At 41.1% G+C, this 19600-nt stretch overlaps 1 protein-coding gene and 1 long non-coding RNA gene across 6 annotated transcripts in view; one reads left to right on the top strand and one right to left on the bottom strand.

Annotated features, from left to right (window-relative positions):
- The window catches only part of THRB (thyroid hormone receptor beta), a 186812-nt gene that overhangs the window by 150842 nt on the left and 16370 nt on the right, over positions 1 to 19600 (top strand). For all 5 annotated transcript variants that reach the window (XM_080974980.1, XM_080974983.1, XM_080974979.1 and 2 more), the window contains 3 exons: positions 13670 to 13770; positions 15264 to 15411; positions 18355 to 18560. In XM_080974980.1, the coding sequence (XP_080831106.1) occupies positions 13670 to 13770; positions 15264 to 15411; positions 18355 to 18560 (455 nt within the window). The remainder of the gene's footprint in view (positions 1 to 13669; positions 13771 to 15263; positions 15412 to 18354; positions 18561 to 19600) is intronic.
- LOC308459566 overlaps positions 18575 to 19600 on the bottom strand; it is a 34619-nt gene continuing 33593 nt past the window's right edge. Inside the window, exon 5 of the long non-coding RNA XR_013978155.1 lies at positions 18575 to 18705. This is a non-coding gene — a long non-coding RNA (uncharacterized lncRNA). The remainder of the gene's footprint in view (positions 18706 to 19600) is intronic.

Raw genomic sequence — 19600 nt, 5'->3', positions numbered from 1 at the left:
TACCCACTTTTCCACATTTTTATCTGAAGCTTGTAACGGAGACTGTGTGTGGGCTGCGTTTAGATTTTCAGATGAATGTGGAGAAGTCAAAAGGTGGTATCGTGGGTGAGAAAAGAGGTAGAATGCTTGATTCTTGGGTGTGATGCACAAGCTTCAAAAAGCACGAGATAATTCTCAGATGTGGCCTGTGCTAGTATACTCTTGTCTCTGTGATCCTTTATCTTGTTTTATATCCTGCCTGTACTTTGAACATCCTTAGACTGCAGTTCTGTTCTCAGGCGGCATAAAATGACGGGATCTAAAGAAACACGGAATTTAGAAGGCCCCTTCAAATATGTTTTTCTCAAACAGCATGACCTCTTTCTGTACTGGACGGCAAAATTCTAGCGAAGCTGATGGACATTTGAAACGTAAATTGGGCTATGTCGTGAAGAGAGGGAATGCTCAAAAGTTCCAGGGGGAGAATGCAACTCCAAACATCAAAGCATTTGTTTGTATCGTAATCATTAACTGTGTGCAGGTCAATGAATAGATCATATGCTTTGTCTGCAGATGTTCCTGGTTTCAGTCCTTGGCATCTCCAGTTAGGATTGGGAAAGACTTCTGTCTGAGGTATTAGAGAACCACCGGCTGCATATAAGTGCAGACAGTGCTAACCTAGATAGATAAATGGTTTAATAAAATCCAGCTGTTAGGAATCTCACTAGACACCCCATACGGCTTTATCAAAAAATTCTGCATTTGATATAATGAAACGCAAATTGTTAGACAACAAACTCCAAGTACTTAGTAGCCAAATCGGAAATAGTGTATTTGCAAGTCTGGGTTTGGTGCGAGGGGGACAGCCAATGGCGTCTTACCTCTCCCTTTTGACCAACCCAAATCAACACAGGGCCTATATGCTAGCGAGACGGAATGTGCTATTCTTGGCAATGCAACACGGGAGATTCCAAAAAATACCACTCCTAGAGAGGCTATGCCCCTGTGTACAGAGACAAGTGGAATCAGTCATGCAAGTTATTTTGCACTGCCCCTGGTATCAGACAATTTGATCTTAAGTTTATCAATCGGTTGTTAGTAGGGAGTGGTATTCAGACAAATGTAAGGTAGCCTTTCTTATGTTTACTCAGGAATGGGGATAATATGGAGCTGGTAGCCGGGTTTCTGAAACATGCGGTGAGGATTTGTGAATGCTAAACAACACTAATTTAAGAGCTAGAATTAAATATAAAAATATTGTCCAGTAGCACCTTAAAGGTAAAGGGACCCCTGACCATTAGGTCCAGTTGTGGCCGACTCTGGGGTTGCTGCGCTCATCTTGCTTTATTGGCCAAGGGAGCCGGCATACAGCTTCCGGGTCACGTGGCCAGCATGACTAAGCCGCTTCTGGCAAACCAGAGCAGCGCACGGAAACGCCGTTTAGCTTCCCGCCGGAGAAGTACCTATTTATCTACTTGCACTTTGACATGCTTTCGAACTGCTAGGTTGGCAGGAGCAGGGACCAAGCAACGGGAGCTCACCCCATCGCGGGGATTCGAAAAGCCAACCTTCTGATTGGCAAGTCCTAGGCTCTGTGGTTTAACCCACAGTGCCACCCGTGTCCCTCGTGTGCATGCACACAAAAGCTTATACCCAGAACAAACTTAGTTGGTCTCTAAGGTGCTACTGGACAATTTTTTAATTTTTAATTTTAATTTTAATTTTTTTATTTCTTTTGACTGTGTCAGAGCAACACAGCTACCTACATGAATTAAGAGCTAGATGCAGGATTTTCCAAGGGGGAAACAGCATCCTTCCTGTATTGAGCTGCATGGGCCTATATAGCTCACGCCTTCTCTAAAGACAGCGTGAAAAGCTGGTACAGGGGCACCTCCATTATTATTATTATTATTATTATTATTATTATTCTGTTTCTCTGTAAATTTGAAGCAACTACGAATTTCTTACATAATTTTAACTGCGTGGTGTGTCCATGGAATAAATTGTAGCAGTCTGTCTGCAGGATAATCAGTATGTAGAATGACTGCAGCTTTTTCAGATGACCTTTTTCATTCGGCGCTTTTTAACAGAAGGAGCCATTTTTCACTCAGTGGCCATCGCTTGGCCAATATTGGGGAAAAGGAGATGGCAAATCTGCGAGCATTAGATTTCCCCGGTTAAGCATCATAATAAGCAATAATACTGGTACTTAGTACAGATAGAATCCTTTCCCTTGTTTCGAGGACTGAAGGGCACTCTTAAGTGGCTTGCCTAAGGAAATGTAGCAAATTGGATATGGGGGTGGGAATATAATCTGATTCTCCCTCTGGTTTATCCAGTGATTCATGCTACCTTAACATTCTAGATATATATATATATATTGAGCTAGAATTGAGTTTGGTTGGCAATTCTCACTTTTCAATGTTTCTAACGAGGTACAGTGTGTTAGAGTGATATTGACTTGTATCTCTCCCAAGTGCAGCTCATTGTACTTACAATAATTTTGAAGACAAGGAACATGCATTTAAGAGCAAAACCTGCAATCTGCACCTTTGTGAGTAGCCAAACACCCACTACTTTTCGCAGAGGCCAGGAATAGGTCTCTTAGGACGAGGCCTTTAACCCATTTGCTCGTGAAGTACCCCACAGCTTGAACAGAACTGTACGAATACCCTGTAATTTTCTTAAAAGTGGTACTCATTTCCCACACAAAGGGACACACAGGTATTTTTCGCTTCCAAGAAAGTAATGTAATAAGGTTCCACTGGAGCATTTGCAACAAGAAAAATAATAGCAAATAGTCAACTGTACTAGACATGTGGGAGCTCTTTATCCAACCTGTGCCATGCTGCCGTTTTTCTGTTCACATACCGTATTTTTTTGCTCTATAAGACACACTTTTTCCCCTCCAAAAATTAAGGGGAAATGTGTGTGCGTCTTATGGAGTGAGTGCAGGCTCCATGGCTTCAGTGAAAGCAACGCATTGCTTTCGCTGAAGCCTGGAGAGCAAGAGGGGTCGGTGCGCACCGACCTCTCTCGCTCTCCAGGCTTCAGGGATGGCCACCCGATGCTCTCCAGGCTTCAGGGATGGCTGCGCTCCGGAGGCTTCAGGCGGCCATCCCTGAAGCCAGGAGAGCAAGAGGGGTCGGTGTGCAGCGATCCCTCTTGCTCTCCTGGCTTTGCTTCGCTGGAGAGGCACTGCTGGAGAGGCACAGCTTTCCCTCTCTGCGCAGCGCCCCTTCAGCGAAGCGGGAGGAGAAATGGAATGGGCTCCGCTTTTCCTTCCGCTTCGCTGAAGGAGCGCTGCGCAGAGAGGGAGAGATTTTTTTTTTCTCCTCTAAAACTAGGTGCGTCTTATGGTCGGGTGCGTCCTATGTCTGGCATACAGCTTGCTAACAGCTCATACCTCAGAGGCTTATCGATATGGTGTGTTTGCTTCATATTAGCATCACAAAACCAAACATGCAAATATTTGAAAGCTGGTTTTGGATGTGATATAACTAGTTAGGGGTCAGCAACCTGCAGCCCACGGCGGTCATTTAAATTGAGCGGGGACTCGCTTCCGCAGTGCCAGAAATCACCTCTGCGCAGACGCAATCCGGCCCATGGAGCGATCTCCGCGGGAGTGAACTGGCCCAGGCAAGGTAAACCTTGCCGACTCCTGGACTAGATTATGCATCCTATTAGAGGGGAATGGTTACGATTTCATGACTTACCAATATTTATAAAAGTACAGATATTATTTCATGATTGCTATTGTGATACCCACTGCTGGTGTGTGTGTGTGTGTGTGTGTGTAAACAAACATGTACATATTGTAGTTTGTTAATTCACTAGTTGTATAATCTTATATTTACTAAAATAAAACATTAAAAGTTCAGCATAATTACTGAACTTGATGTCTTCCCAATATCAGAAGCTCATCTTGTTTGTAATCGCAGCTAAAGTTTCTTTGCTTATGTACAGTAGCATTAGCTGAGATGCAGATCATATCTTCGTCATAGAGGGTATTTATTTTGCCAGAGCATGATATTACCCAGAGTGTTGTCTCTTCTCTGTATAATGGCCTTTTGAGCACTTCAAAGCATCATTAAACAGTTCATTAAACAGGGGTAAGTGTATCGATTGCCATGCTGTGCATTTTCAAAGGAATTCAAAAAAACCACCAATCCAAGTGGAAGTTAAATAATTGAATAAACTTATATGAGTCTCGTAGACCCATAAACAATGTCAAGGAGGATAGAAGAATAACAGAACAGCAAAAATGTGAAAGGGTATACAGATATGCCACTAAGTATATATTTAAAATTAACCATATTAATATTTTATAAATAAATAAATAACAAAGCTATTGCTATTTGATGATTTCATAATCTTAGTACTCAAGGCGCAGCAGTGTTGCCATTGGAGTAAATAATTTTTGCTCCGGATTTCTGGTAGCGTACTGTCTCTGCTGTTAGCAACGTTTGTTTTGTGGAACTGTTGAAAACTGCTCAAGAGACCTTTGAACCTCAGCAGTGCTTTTTTGGAGGATGGGAAATGTGCCAGTACTCACCAAGGGGTACTGGTACTTCGTACCCTTGAGTATCCCTGGGGGGAAGCACTGAACCTCAGTATCATCAGCAACACAAAGAGAGTAAGGCCTCAAGATGACTATTAGCTTTCCAAAAAGATCTCCTCTGGACCAGTGTTTTATTGCAGATGTATTCTGCAACATGTTTTTGACATAGTAATTTGTTGTTGTTTAGTAATTTAGTCATGTCCGACTCTTTGTGACCCCTTGGACCAGAGCACGCCAGGCACTCCTGTCTTCCACTGCCTCCCTCAGTTTGGTCAAACTCATGCTGGTAGCATCGAGAACACTGTCCAACCATCTCGTCTTCTGTCATCCCCTTCTCCTTGTGCCCTCCATCTTTCCCAGCATCAGGGTCTTTTCCATTATCCATTCTTAAGGAAATCAGCCCTGAGTGCTCACTGGAAGGACAGATCGTGAAGCTGAGGCTCCAATACTTTGGCCACCTCATGAGAAGAGAAGACTCCCTGGAAAAGACCCTGATGTTGGGAAAGATGGAGGGCACAAGGAGAAGGGGACATAGTAATAGTAGTACCTTAAGGGTGGATTTATTCTGCTTTAATAGTTGCGTTGTGACGCTTCCCCAATGCTACCAAATTATTGCTGTCCAGAGGGGCTAGGGCACAAAAAATAAGCAGTGGGGGAGGATGGACGACGACCCGTAACATGGTATGAAAAGGTAGAGGATGTTAGCAGGAAGTAACAGGATATGCCCTGCTTGGAAATATAACCAACTCAAAATGTTTGCAGGCACAAACATGATTGGAAGTGGAATCGTGGTTGACTACCCCAATAACAGAAATCATCATGAATGCGCAATAAAAGTGCATCTTTTGAAACCTGAGTTGCATTAAGATAAATGCTCTTAAACTGATGACTCATTGTCCATTTTGTGAGCACCAGTTAGCCAAGTTGGGAACGGACATAAGCACACTGCAATGATGTTCACTTGGACATCCATGTCTTGCTGTCTTCAGATTCCATGTCTTACTCCCTGATTTGGCTGGAAAAAAATGCTCTTTCTGAATTAGGTTAGGAAAAACAAACAAAGGTGACTATCAATACAGTCTTGAATATTTTGCTGACTAAGGGTCTTTCAAAGAAATCTTATTAGTCCAACTTGAAAAAGGCACAAACACAGAACTCTACTCTGCTTCCTCTATAGCAGCCACATAATGGAAATCTCTGTGATGATTCATTGGGTCTAAAGAGCATTGGCTGAGATCTGTATAGAATCCTTTCTTGTGAGGTCTGGTAGATAGCTTATCCATGGACCAGCTACTTCTAAGTAAAAAACAATAGTCAGTGTATATGCTCCATGAGGCCCAAAAACCCACACCTCTTGTTAAAAGATCAGATACAATACTTTTAGCAGTAATACAATAAGTTTAGTTGGTTTTTTTTATTTCTGCATTAATGAGTTTGCAAGAAACATTTTTCCTTTGCATTTGAGTTGAAAAGTTGTGAAATTTCTTCAAAATGGTTTACAATGACTGGTGTTAAAAAACACATTCTAATGTAACATTATGTAAATTAATAAAGATGCACCTACAATTTATATGTATTCTGAAGATGGGTGTTAATATTTTACTTAATTTCTTCTCAGAAGGTATATAATTGGATACTGGTGTATAATTCAGATTAAATTGTGAGGGCTCCTCAAATGTATTTTGCAGTACAAAGGCCCCCAACAAATTTGGTTGAACATTTACAACGCTAAATAATTCTTGGGTATAGACTTGGTATGTTCTCTAGGAGCAATTGGTTCTACAGGCCCTGCAGATCTTGATCAAGTGTAATAGATTTCAAGAGGGATTGTTCAGATTGGATTATGGCACACATTCTTCTAAGGTGTGGGCATCTGCTCCCGCTGAGTATTTTGTCTTGCCAAGAGTTCAGATTAGACAGATTTGCAAGTCCGGACTTTGACGAGACTGCAGCTTTACCTTCAACTGCCATAAATATACTAGACAGATGAAGGTCAAGGTCATTAAGAGTCATTTGGGCTCCTCTACCCAAATCTTGACCTGCATTTGTGTGATATCCTTCGCATTATGAAGCAATGTTGAAATCGTTGTATGCTAACAATAAGCACCTAATTGTTCTTTAGGACAAGAGCACACCATCTTTGTTAATTTACCAGCTGGTTCTCCCCTCCTGACTCCCCTCTCTGTTGCAGACCACACTCTCTCATTCTTTATGCTTTTGGGTCCAGTCCATCTCTTTAAAGTCAAGATACAGGTGTGCCCCGGAAATATTGCGTATTTAGTTCTGGACCTCTGCAATAAAACGAATATCGCAATAAAGCAGGGTGGATTTGATTTAAATCAAATCGATTTAAATCACGATTTAAATCTTTAGTTGGTGAGACTTGTTTTAAATCTTCTTTTTTTACAGAAAGACTCATTCTTGCTAGTATCAACTAAATATTTACAACCAGATGAAGGTTTCATTTTTGGAATAATAAATTTTTCAGAGTAGTTTTTACAGTTATATCAAAAATTACTGATTTGGTTATACTATTAGAAATACATAGACTGATAATTATGAAATTATTGTGAGGTTTAATAAGTTAACTGTTTATATTTGGACGGCGTTTCTGCTGTACTTTATTGAAAGGAGAAAAATAATCATTTCCTTAATAACAATTTAAGCATTTTATTTAACTAAAACAATAACATTATAGCATATGTATCCATGTTTGTTAACTGATGTGGTTAAACAATTTTTTAAAAAACAACAACCTTAGACTGAGTTTTAGCACACATGAAAAACTTTAAACAAATGCTTATTTCCTGATGAATAGCCTTTGGACTATAATGTTACATAAATAGAAAACTATCTTTAGAAAGATTTTTCCTCCAAAAGCATTTTATTTTAAAAATCTAATTTAATTTTTTTTTTAAGTATTTTTTTTAAATTGATTTTTTTATCCACCTTAATAAAGCAAGTCACACTCTTTTTTGTTTTTTGTTTTTTTTTGTTTACACTGTACTGTAGTCTAATAAGCCAGGTCCCCCAGACTGCAGGGGCAGGAAGAGGGAAACCCAGTTCCAGCCCTAGACAGCTCCACTCCCATGACCAGAAGAGGGGCAGCTGTAGGGATTTATCTTCCTTCCAGTTTAAGTTATTTTAGTGGTTTAAACTGTTGCGGTCTCGTGTTTTGAATTGCTTTAGCTGATTTGCTGTGCTTGCCCGTAGAACGTTTTAGACTGCTTTTTTATTTTGGAATTGTAATGATATGGTTTCAGTACAGTGGTACCTCGGGTTAAGTACTTACTGTATTTTTCGCTCTGTAAGACGCACTTTTTCCCTCCTAAAAGGTAAGAGGAAATGTGTGTGCGTCTTATGGAGCGAATGCAGGCTGCACAGCGATCCCTCTTGCTGTTCTGACTTTGCTTCGCTGGAGAGGCGCTGCACAGAGAGGGGAGGGAGAGAATATTTTTTTTTCTTGTTTTCCTCCTCTAAAACAGGTGCGTCTTATGGTCGGGTGCGTCTTATAGAGCGAAAAATACGGTAATTCATTCCGGAGGTCTGTTCTTAACCTGAAGCACCACTTTAGCTAATGGGGCCTCCTGCTACCCCGCGCCGTCAGAACACGATTTCTGTTCTCATCCTGAAGCAAAGTTCTTAACCTGAGGTACTATTTCTGGGTTAGTGGAGTCTAACCTGAAGCGTATGTAACGTGAAACGTATGTAACCCGAGGTACCACTGTAGTTGTAGTTCATAGTTTTCGTCACAGACATGAGCCACTTTTAAGGCTTGACCTTAATGGCATAGAAATACTGCAAATTAATCTCTGTGCATGCATCTTATTATTATTATTATTTATACTCAGCCACTCTGGGCAGCTCCCAACAGAATTAATGATAATAATAATAAAAACGATAAAACATCAGACATTAAAAACTTCCCTAAACAGGGCTGCTTTCAGATGTCTTCTAAAAATCAGATAGTTGTTTATTTCCTTGAAATCTGTTGGGAGGGCATTCCACTGGGCGGATGCCACTACTGAGAAGGCAGTGGCGGCAGTGGTTCATTTCCCTAGCGCTCACAGTTTTTCAAAGTGCGGTAGTATTTTTTTTTTTTTAATTCATTTATTTATTAAAAAAATATTTCTGTGCTGCCGTATCATAACACATCAGGGCTATTTACAATATCACAGCATAAAGCACAATTTTAAAAAATACAAAACCAGATAATCATCACGGCTAATCAAGATAAAAATTAAGCAGTTGAAAAGGCCTGTTAGCCCATCCAGTAGCAAAGGCTGTATACTTATTTTTCTGCAGAGATAATATTCTCCTGGTTCATCTGGGATTCATTTGGGAAGTGAACATGATGTCTAACAAAGCTTTTCATTTTTTTTTTTCAACCCCCCCCCCCCCCTTGGACATGAGAATGGTACATGAACTGCTTGGCTTGGATTTCCTGAGGTTACTGAAGCACTAGTACATAGTGTGTTAGACCTCTCATTATACCTTTCATATTCCATTTAGCAAATTAGTAAACATGACATAATCTGTCACTTCTCTTTGACACCCCAGAGACTCTCTAGCTATTGTAACCTCGGCCTTTTCAAAATGGCTTCTCCTGTTGTTGTGAAGCACAGTTTTGGGCTCCCAGTTCAGCTGCCACCTGAAGTCACTGTCATTATGACACTAGAGTGCAAGTCCTATACATGAATCATCCGCATAAAAAGTTCAAGGGAGACCCATTAAGGAATGACCTACCTAAGATGAAGATGGTGAGGGTGAGGATGATTAATTTTTTATATTGCCCTTCATCCAAAGATCACAGGGAGGTTCACAACATAAAATTGCAAATTGAAAACACAAAATGCATAATAAAAACACCAAAAAAACAGACCAAAATGTAGTCAGTCCCCTGTGACTACTCATTATTGAGCAACAAACTGTAACTGGCAAGGATTTGTCACCATGTTAGTTGATAACGGCCAATTAAAAAGTTCACTTTAACGAGTGAAAATTGTGGTTTTAGGTGAAAAAAATAATAATATGATACAGAATAGTGTAATATTCTGCAGCAGGGTACCAGTGCATTTATCCTCCTCGCTCTGGTACTAGGGACAAGACCCAAAACAGGGATATCACTTTGGTTTCCATTGACATTTTGCAGTCTTTTATTCCCTCCAGTCACTGTATATGAAGGGCTTGTCTGTTTGGACACAGATGCCGAGGGAGCATCAATGTGCCCTTACTAGGAACCTGGAATTCATCATGCGAAAGGCTGGGCTGGATGAATCCCTAGCCGGAATTAAGATTGCCGGAAGAAATATCAACAACCTCAGATATGCAGATGACACAACTTTGATGGCAGAAAGTGAGGAGGAATTAAAGAACCTTTTAATGAGGGTGAAAGAGGAGAGCACAAAATATGGTTTGAAGCTCAACATCAAAAAAAGGAAGATCATGGCCACTGGTCCCATCACCTCCTGGCAAATAGAAGGGGAAGAAATGGAGGCAGTGAGAGATTTTACTTTCTTGGGCTCCATGATCACTGCAGATGGTGACAGCAGCCACGAAATTTAATTGAATTTAAGACACCTGCTTCTTGGGAGAAAAGCAATGACAAACCTAGACAGCATCTTAAAAATCAGAGACATCACCTTGCCAACAAAAGTCCGTATAGTTAAAGCTATGGTTTTCCCAGTAGTGATGTATGGAAGTGAGAGCTGGACCATAAAGAAGGCTGATCGCCAAAGAATTGATGCTTTTGAATTATGGTGCTGGAGGAGACTCTTAAGAGACCCATGGACTGCAAGAAGATCAAATCTATCCATTCTTAAGGAAATCAGCCCTGAGTGCTCACTGGAAGGACAGATCGTGAAGCTGAGGCTCCAATACTTTGGCCACCTCATGAGAAGAGAAGACTCCCTGGAAAATACCCTGATGTTGGGAAAGATGGAGGGCACAAGGAGAAGGGGACGACAGAGGACGAGATGGTTGGACAGTGTTCTCGAAGCTACCAGCATGAGTTTGACCAAACTGCGGGAGGCAGTAGAAGACAGGAGTGCCTGGCGTGCTCTGGTCCATGGGGTCACGAAGAGTCGGACACGACTAAACAACAAAACTAGGAACCTGAGATTTATCAATAGAGCCCTGGATTTCCCTGGTTGATGCAACACTGGACCTACATTTTGGAGCATTAGAGAAGAAGTTCAGGCGCTTTGGCCTAGGTATTATGCTTAGCATCTTGCTTCAGCTGCTGCTGCTGTAGTAGCACAACCCTCTGTTTATACCAATATAGTTAAAAAGGCACTTGAGGCCATGCTGCTAATCTTTCATCCATAGAAAATGGCAGAGTCCCATTTTGTGGAATGGTTCCAATTATTTTTATTATCAGAATTACTACTGAATGTGAGTTATTAATATAGCCAAAGCTCCACAATGCTTGTCGATTGCCCTGTAATTATTACTATTATAACGCATAGTGTTCTCAGTCCAGAATCGAGTTATGTTGGGTTGAACGCTTTGTGAACTTACACAAACATCTTGCATCTTAAATGTGTAACATGTTGATGCAGTAAACAAATAGACTATATTTCAGAGTGCGTTGAGTTGAGGGGAAATTTGTTTCTCTTCCATTCATTATTTTAGGAGCTTTGGCGAATGTGTATTAGGAAGAATTCCCCCCCCCCAATTACAGGACAGAATCAAAAACAATAATTACTCTTGAGGGGTACCACCTACCATTGTCTTAAGTTAGAATTTCACATAGTATTAATGCCTTTCTTTCACTTTAAGCCTTCCCCAAAGTGTTAGAGCTGATCATGAGCTAAACGTTTTATTCTACAGTGGTACCTCTGGTTACGAACTTAATTCGTTCGAGAGGTCCATTCTTAAGCTGAAACTGTTCTTATCCTGAGGCGTGCTTTTGTTAATGGGGCCTCCCGCTGCATACGGTCCTCCGGCACACAATTCCCATTCGCATCCTGGGCATAGCTGCCAACATTTCCCCTTTTTTAAGGGAAATTCCCTTATTCCGAATAGAATTCCTTTCAAGAAAAGGGAAAAGTTGACAGCTATGATCCTGGGGCAAAGTTCGCAACCAGAAGCAGCTACTTCCGGGTTAGCGGAGTTCGTAACCAGAAGCGTTCGTAACCAGAGGTACCACTGTATGTGGAAAGACATGGTTAGAATGAAAAATGCACATACAGTACATTTTGCCAGGAATATCCCTGAGCAGAGGAATAGCTTCCCTTCTTCTGCTTACTGATCTTTCTTACGAAAGCTTTATGAGTTTGGCATTCCATTATCACATTCTGCACGGGTGTTTTCGTACTAGATGAACCTTTCACAGGACATGACTATTACCTGTGGATTTGACCCCTTTCCAAAGCTTTCAATTTACTCTGAGCCTGGAATACACCAGACCGCTATCCAAACTTTAATATAACCCTTCCACAGCCTTTCCTCTTCCTTTTGGCAGATAGCTATACACACTGTTACTAGCCCATTGGTGCATACAAACTGGTGTAAGTCATTCCTGGCACATACACAGCCTGAAAACAGGCATTAAAGCAACTCCTTTCTTCCAGTGTACAAAAACTTTCTTGCCAGGGTGCCTGGAGGCATTTCTTGATTACCAGAGGCAAATAGGCTACTTGGAAGTCTCTGCCCTGAAAGATACAGAAACTACTTTAATATGGGTGCACTGTATTCTGTATTTTTAGGTGATGATCCATAAGTCCAGTAGAATGCTGAGTAATAAGATACTGGTGCAATAATATGCTGAAGCATAAATAGGTGGGGCTTTGTTGTGAATACTTTCCCTTTTCTTCTTTAAACTCCAGTTCAGAATACCTCTGGTTACAAACTTAATTCATTCCGGAGGTCCGTTCTTAACCTGAAACTGTTCTTAACCTGAGGTATCACTTTAGCTAATGGGGCCTCCCGCTGCCGCTGCGCCGCTGCTGCACGATTTCTGTTCTTATCCTGAGGTAAAGTTCTTAACCTGAGGTACTACTTCCAGATTAGCGGAGTCTGTAACCCAAAGTGTTTGTAACCCAAGGTGTTTGTAACCCGAGGTACCACGGTAAATGTTATTTTCTGGCCCAATCATATTTCACATTCCCCCCAAACTTTACATTAACCAGTGTGACCCACCAAGTCAAAGACAAGGTACACTGATGTGATCTGCAAGTTGAAAAGTTTACTGTGCAGTTCCAGTGACTTGCTGATTTGAGTATGTCCAGTTTATCTAGGTGATCTCTGAAAGGGCCCTCTCCACTTTTAACCTTGATGAATTGGTGGGTTTTCTGTGTTATGTTGGTAACATGATAATTGCTTCTCTTCTTGGCAAAGACTGAGACAAATTAGGTATTTTGTGCGCTTATTTTCTCTGCGTTATTTGTTACAAGTTGTCCATGCAACCCAGGAATTATAGTGGTTTGTTCTGTCCTTCAATCAATGTTTCATTTTAATGTAACACAAATTGCATTTTGTCTTCCAAAATGTGGGGATGATTTGGGCAAAGGGAGGCGCTTTCAAGTCCCATTGATTTCAGAAAAGAAAGAAGGCACGTGATAGAAAATTTTGCCTTGAGATCAGCAGGGCTTAAAATTGCTTAAGACTGGATGGATTGTGCCTTTTATGCATAATACTGATTCTGGCAGTGAATGTTCCTCTGTACATTTTTATTTCCCGTAACCTTTCTTTTTGGTCTTAGTCGTCACCAAACTCCTTTTGATTGTGCTACTTTGGTCTCTCTATGCACCTCCTACCTTTTAGTTAAGAAACTTTCCTCTCAGAACAACTGTGTTGGATCCGCATTAAGTATATGCATGATTTTTCTAGTTCATGGGTAGGCAAACTAAGGCCCGGGGGTCGGATCCGGCCCAATCTCCTTCTAAATCTGGCCCGCGGACGGTCCCGGAATCAGCGTGTTTTTACATGAGTAGAATGTGTCCTTTTATTTAAAATGCATCTATGGGTTATTTGAGGGGCATAGGAATTCATTTATTTCCCCCCCAAAAAATATATTCTGGCCCCCCACAAGGTCTGAGAGACAGTGGACTGGCCACCTGCTGAAAAAGTTTGCTGACCCCTGTAGTTCAACCTCTTCACTGACACTCACTTTCTCTTTCCCTACAGGGTACATACCCAGTTACTTAGACAAGGACGAGCTATGTGTCGTTTGTGGTGACAAAGCCACGGGGTATCACTATCGCTGCATTACTTGTGAAGGTTGCAAGGTAAGTCTACAGCAAGAATTACTACATGATTGTGGCCACATAAAGAGCTAAAATAAGACAATGTCATATGATTTAAATTATAATTTGTAAAGGATAAGGCTATGGCTATCAGTCACGATTCACTTTTAATAACTAGGGGAATATGATAGCTTATCAATTACAATTTGATCCAAATGCTTGCACTAAATTGACTTTATGGATTAATCCAGATTTGACGACAGAGGGGCAGTCTTTTTTGTCGAAGAAATGTGTTGGATGTTGGATATATACATTAGATAGCTAATAGCCTCAGGTGGATTTATTTTTTATTTTTGTCATTTCCTGTTTTACATCTTAAATATCCATTTCCGATGAATGGCTGGCACCTGTTTATGGCCCATCTGCTTTGAGTGCTTTGGCATCTCCCAAATTGTTGGATCCTTGCAAAATGCTAAACCAAAGCTGTTGCTTATACATGTTTAGCAGATCTTTGTAACGTAAAAGTTCAGGAACTCAGAGAGTTGTGGAATAGGGAATTACGATTGCACCAAAGAGCCCAAAGAATAGAAAATTGCTTAAGAATCTGTATGGAATGTTTCCTTAGACTTGAAATTCAGACTCATACAGTAAAAAATAGTGTTTTGGGTATATTGGACTCCACAGTGTTTGTACAAGAAGGCACTATCCACTACGCACATCTGTTGGAGGTACCGTATAATGCTAAGAATGCCTCATTATGTGGGCTTGTCCAGTGATATATTCTTTTGGGGCTGAAGTTGTTATTCACATCAATTTTATATTGGCAAAGTCTTTGCTATTTGCATGTTCGGGTGCTTCTATATTATATTCCTCTAGTATGGGGATTAGTGGTTGCTATGAGATTTATACTTCAAGCCTGGAAAGATAAATATCCACCTTTGATTACACAGTGGTCTGTGGCTCTCAGGCCATTCATTTGACTGCGTTTAAACATATTTCATATAGGCATCAATTTTCGTGTGGATACCTATTTTGGACTTTGAGAGGGCTTGTATTAACATATATGTTTAACTTAAAATGCATGTAATGATGGCTACTGTATCTGTAATATGAAGGGGTGGTGTTTTTTTGTTACTACTAGTAGTATTCATATGTTATTTATTTTCCTCCCTTCCTTCCCTTTAGTAATTTCCCCCTTCCTTTTCTTTGTTAAATTTGCAAATGAGAAATTTGAGTAAGGAAACGATGGCTATACATTATGTCCCGTATCTGTGGGAGACTGCTATTGCTTTGGGTTTACCATAGGCACCTGATTGGCTCTTGGGATAACAAAATGTTAGACTAGGTGGGTAACTAACTGATCTGATCCAGGAGGGTTCTTCCTATGTCCTTAATTTATTTCATAATGTATCTTGTTCTTTGTCCAGCAATAAACACTCCAGCATATCTAAATAAAGATTTGGTTATGAGTAACCTAAATGATAAAAAGTGGGCAATCTAGGTGCTACTTTGCATTCTTTTTCCCCCCCACATAGGGTTTTTTCCGAAGAACTATTCAGAAAAACCTCCATCCAACTTACTCCTGTAAATATGAAGGAAAATGTGTGATAGACAAAGTCACAAGAAACCAGTGCCAGGAATGTCGCTTCAAGAAATGCATCTATGTTGGCATGGCAACAGATTGTAAGCTTCTTTATTTTACTGTGCTGTTTGTTTGCATTAGGTGTGTTTATTTCAGTACAACGTAATCATCACTGTTTGTTGGATGCTTGGTTCCCCCCCCCCCCCATTTTTTTTATTATATAATTATATGCTGGTTGAGAATATTGGTTGTTATGCCCAGCTAATTTTTCCATAAAGCTTTAATTTTCTCTCTACTGTTGAAAAGACTAGGCTTTCCCCTAGCACTGGTGAGTCTGTATGTTAATAAGGATATGAACAATTTCTAACTCAGGAGTGTGTGTGTGTGTGTGTGTGTTATGGAGCTGTATCATGCAGGGGGCAGGCAATTATCATGCTTAAAGATTTGGGAGAATGGGAAGTTGGATGCTGTTGTTGCGTGAGTCATCCTGCAGTTGTTTGTTTTATTTTTAGCCAGAAAGAAAAGGAGCGCTACACTACTTCTAAAGAACTACAGCATATGGCTGCAAGATTAACCCTTAGTGAAGACTTGAAGTAGCATAAGTGGAGTAACTCAAAATGGAAACCCAAAGTGCTAGTGTTGGTAGTTGTTTCTTAAGTTATCCTCAAAAGGCGGTGGGGGTATGAAATATACTCGGAGTCCTGTAGTGATTTCATGCTCTTTATTGCAGCTTGTAAAACAGTGATTGAATTGCATCCCAAACCTCAGGCTTTTATATACATTATTTACACATTGAGTCCCGTCTGATTGGCTCATTCTTCTTCCCTCCTGGAGCCTGATTGGTCTTTTCCTGCAGGCCAATCGGTTGTTGCATTCTACGATCCTACCAGCCTAACAGGCTGATTAACTTCCTCCTGGAGCCTGATTGGTCTTTTCCTGCAAGCCAATCAGTGGTTGCATTCTAGGATCCTACTTGCCTGTTGTTCTAGGATCCAAGCTTAGTACATAACAGGGTAGAAGGAGCCCGTTTTATAAAACAGGAAAGTAAAGAAGTATAGAAAGTTGCAACCCTTGGATTATGCCAAAATGGCAAAACTGACCAGAAAGTTCAGGAACCAAGAGGACCAAAACTTTCATAAAGAACTAGGGGGGGGGGGTTATAATTTACTCGAGAGACCACTATAAAAACAGATTAAAACATTCGCAGGACTGCAATAACACTTGCAGTGTAGAAAATACTATGGACAAAATGGAGAGACATAAAATTTGGATGATGAAATACTATGCAGTTGAAAAGGTTGATAATAGGACCCATGGAGAGGAATGTGGGAAGTCTAGGGATTCTGAGAAATCTCTGAATATGAATATGTATTTTATATTGTTATAATTCTACACTTGTAAAATCGAATAAAAATTATTTCGGGGGGGGGGGGAGAGGAAGTTGCATCCCACCCGGCTCATCCGCATTGTCCACTCTGACTGGCAATGGTTGTCTGGGGTCCCATACAAAAGGCTTCCCCATCACTTCTAACTTGGCCCTTTTAATGCTCGAGATTGAACCTGCAACCTCTGCCACTCCCTCCTTATAGCTCTTTTTACCCAAGGGAACTTCAGGCTTGTGCTTGTCAAAAAACATCCTACCCCCAAGCCGTTTGTGATATGGCAAGTCTCCTTGGTTTCCAAAGCAGTGGGGCATGGAGACTGTTTTTTGATAAAAACCAAGCCCAAACTTCATTTTTTTTGGGGGGGGGGCGTCCTTTCCACCCCGTTCCTTTCTAATCCCACCCATGTGACTAGTGATAGCAATTAGTTATGGTTCACGGTTGCACATTTCCCTGAATTATTTATTGCCGTCGTTCCGTTGACCATTATCTTCCTGATAAACTAAATTGCCAGTTAGCACTAGCTGTCTGGGACAGAGTAACAGGAGCTCACCCCGTTGTGCGGATTCAAACCACCAACCTTCTGATTAGCAAGCCCAAGAGGTTCAGTGGTTTAGACCACAGCGCCACCCACATCCCTGGAGATCCTGCCTACCTAGCGGGTGCAAGTAGATAAATAGGTACCACTGTGGCGGGAAGGTAAACGGCGTTTTTGTGCGCTCTGGTTTCCATCACTGCGTCCCATTGCTCCAGAAGTGGTTTAGTCATGCTGGCCACATGACCTGGAAAGCTGTCTGTGGACGAACGGCAGCTCCCTCGGCCTGAAAGTGAGATGAGCGCCACACCCCATAGTCACCTTTGACTGGACTTAACCGTCCAGGAGTCCTTTACCTTTACCTTACTTGCTGTCATTCTGTGTGGCAGCCAAACGAACATGACAGCCTGAGTATTTTCTCCGTCTAAATATAGCCTCTGTAAAGTTGGACTACATTACATAAAACAGAAGTGACAGTTGAACTGCTGCTACCAATAGCATGTCAATTATGGATAAACTCTGCTCTTGCTCTGCTCTCTTGGATAATATAACGTGCAAAAATGAAACTTCCTAGATAAGCCAGGCAAATAGTATGCAGTCTCTCTAACCAGCCACTCCATTGTGAAGGCTCTAGGCGCAAGACTAGAACTACCGTTGAGAGGATACTATGATGTTTTCACTTAATGGGAGGATATTTAGTTGCTGGAACCACTTGTAGTTTTCCCTGATCCCTTGCAATTAGCACTATGCTCCCTGCTCACACAGGAAACTTGTAATTTTAGGGCACATGCAGACTTCTGGGCGAACCAGACTTCTTTGCATCAACATGGACTTTTAAACATGCTTAACTTCTTGTGCTGAGTACAGGACCGAGAAAAGGGGTCATAGTTTTGTAGTGCTTTGTAAGAGGCATTTTGTTGTCGATTTCAGTTATTTGGAATTGGCTCGATTGCCAGAGGGTGTGCACGGTTGCATGGGTGAAAGTGACAAATAGATTTTGCACAGGTAGATCAAACCTCTTTTCGGCTCCCAAGATAGATAGCCCTAATCCCCCCAAAACCAGATTATTCAGTTCCAAGAAGTGTTCGCAATCCGTTTTTCTCTAATATGTCCTTTCCTTGTTATAGTGGTGTTGGATGACAGCAAGCGACTAGCGAAAAGAAAACTGATAGAGGAGAATCGAGAGAAGAGACGCCGGGAAGAGTTACAGAAAACCATTGGGATGAAACCTGAGCCAACAGATGAAGAGTGGGAGCTTATCAAAATTGTTACGGAAGCCCATGTCGCCACCAATGCACAAGGAAGCCATTGGAAACAGAAAAGGAAATTTCTGGTAGGTTACACAATGGTGTGAGGAGCTCGCCAGAACCACTCCTCGCTTGACCTGATTTTTTAGCATCATTTACTTTTTGGTTGATGGACGAATTGGGTGGAAAGCTTTGATCTCTAAAGTTCTTCACTTTAGGCCCACCGTGTTTCTGCAACAGGAAGTAAAGAACAAATGAGCGCAATAACATATGAAGACAAAGTTGAGTTTCACATGTTTTCTGCAATACGCAAACAAAAATTCTCAATATAGTGATCCATGGAAACGGCTGGTGTCACTAGAACTATCCTAGCATTTGGCCTGTTGTTTACCATAGTGTCACTGCGAGTTTTGATAGTCTACCAATTTAGATCAATGGAAGCCAGAAATAGAAGAGAACAGGAAAAATATCATTTGAACAGGTTTTACATGCCTGTTCCTTAACTAGAGACATTTTCACATTGCAGGGGTCCTTTCTGGACGAGAAATGCTTGCTTTTGTATAACGGCAAATCAGTATAAGAACCTGCAGAGCACTTTGCTTTAAAAATAATGAAACTAATATTTAACTGCAGGCATCTTCAAGAGAGCTGTTCAGGGAAGTTTTTAGTGTTTGATGATGTTTTGTGTTTTTACTATTTTTTGTTGGGAGCTGTCCGGAATGGCTGAGCAACCCAGTCAGATGGGCTGCATATAAATAATAAATATTATCATCATCATCATCATCCACTCTTCTGGGGTACCCCCCACTCCAACACACACATACCAGGAAGAGGATATACTGTATTTTTTGCTCTATAAAACTCACTTTTCCCCTCCTAAAAAGTAAGGGGAAAGATGTGTGCGTCTTATGGAATGAATGCAGGCTGCGCAGCTATCCCAGAAGCCAGAACAGCAAGAGGGATTGCTGCTTTCACTGTGCAGCGATCCCTCTTGCTGTTCTGGCTTCTGAGATTCAGAATATTGTTTTTCTTGTTTTCCTCCTCCAAAAACTAGGTGTGTCTTGTGGTCTGGTGCGTCTTATAGAGCGAAAAATACGGTAATCTAATAAGTCCGCTCACCCCTTTT

Source organism: Podarcis pityusensis (assembly GCF_964106645.2).
Source record: "Podarcis pityusensis genome assembly, chromosome: 12".
Taxonomy (NCBI): domain Eukaryota; kingdom Metazoa; phylum Chordata; class Lepidosauria; order Squamata; family Lacertidae; genus Podarcis; species Podarcis pityusensis.
This window is presented reverse-complemented; position numbering and strand designations above follow the sequence as displayed.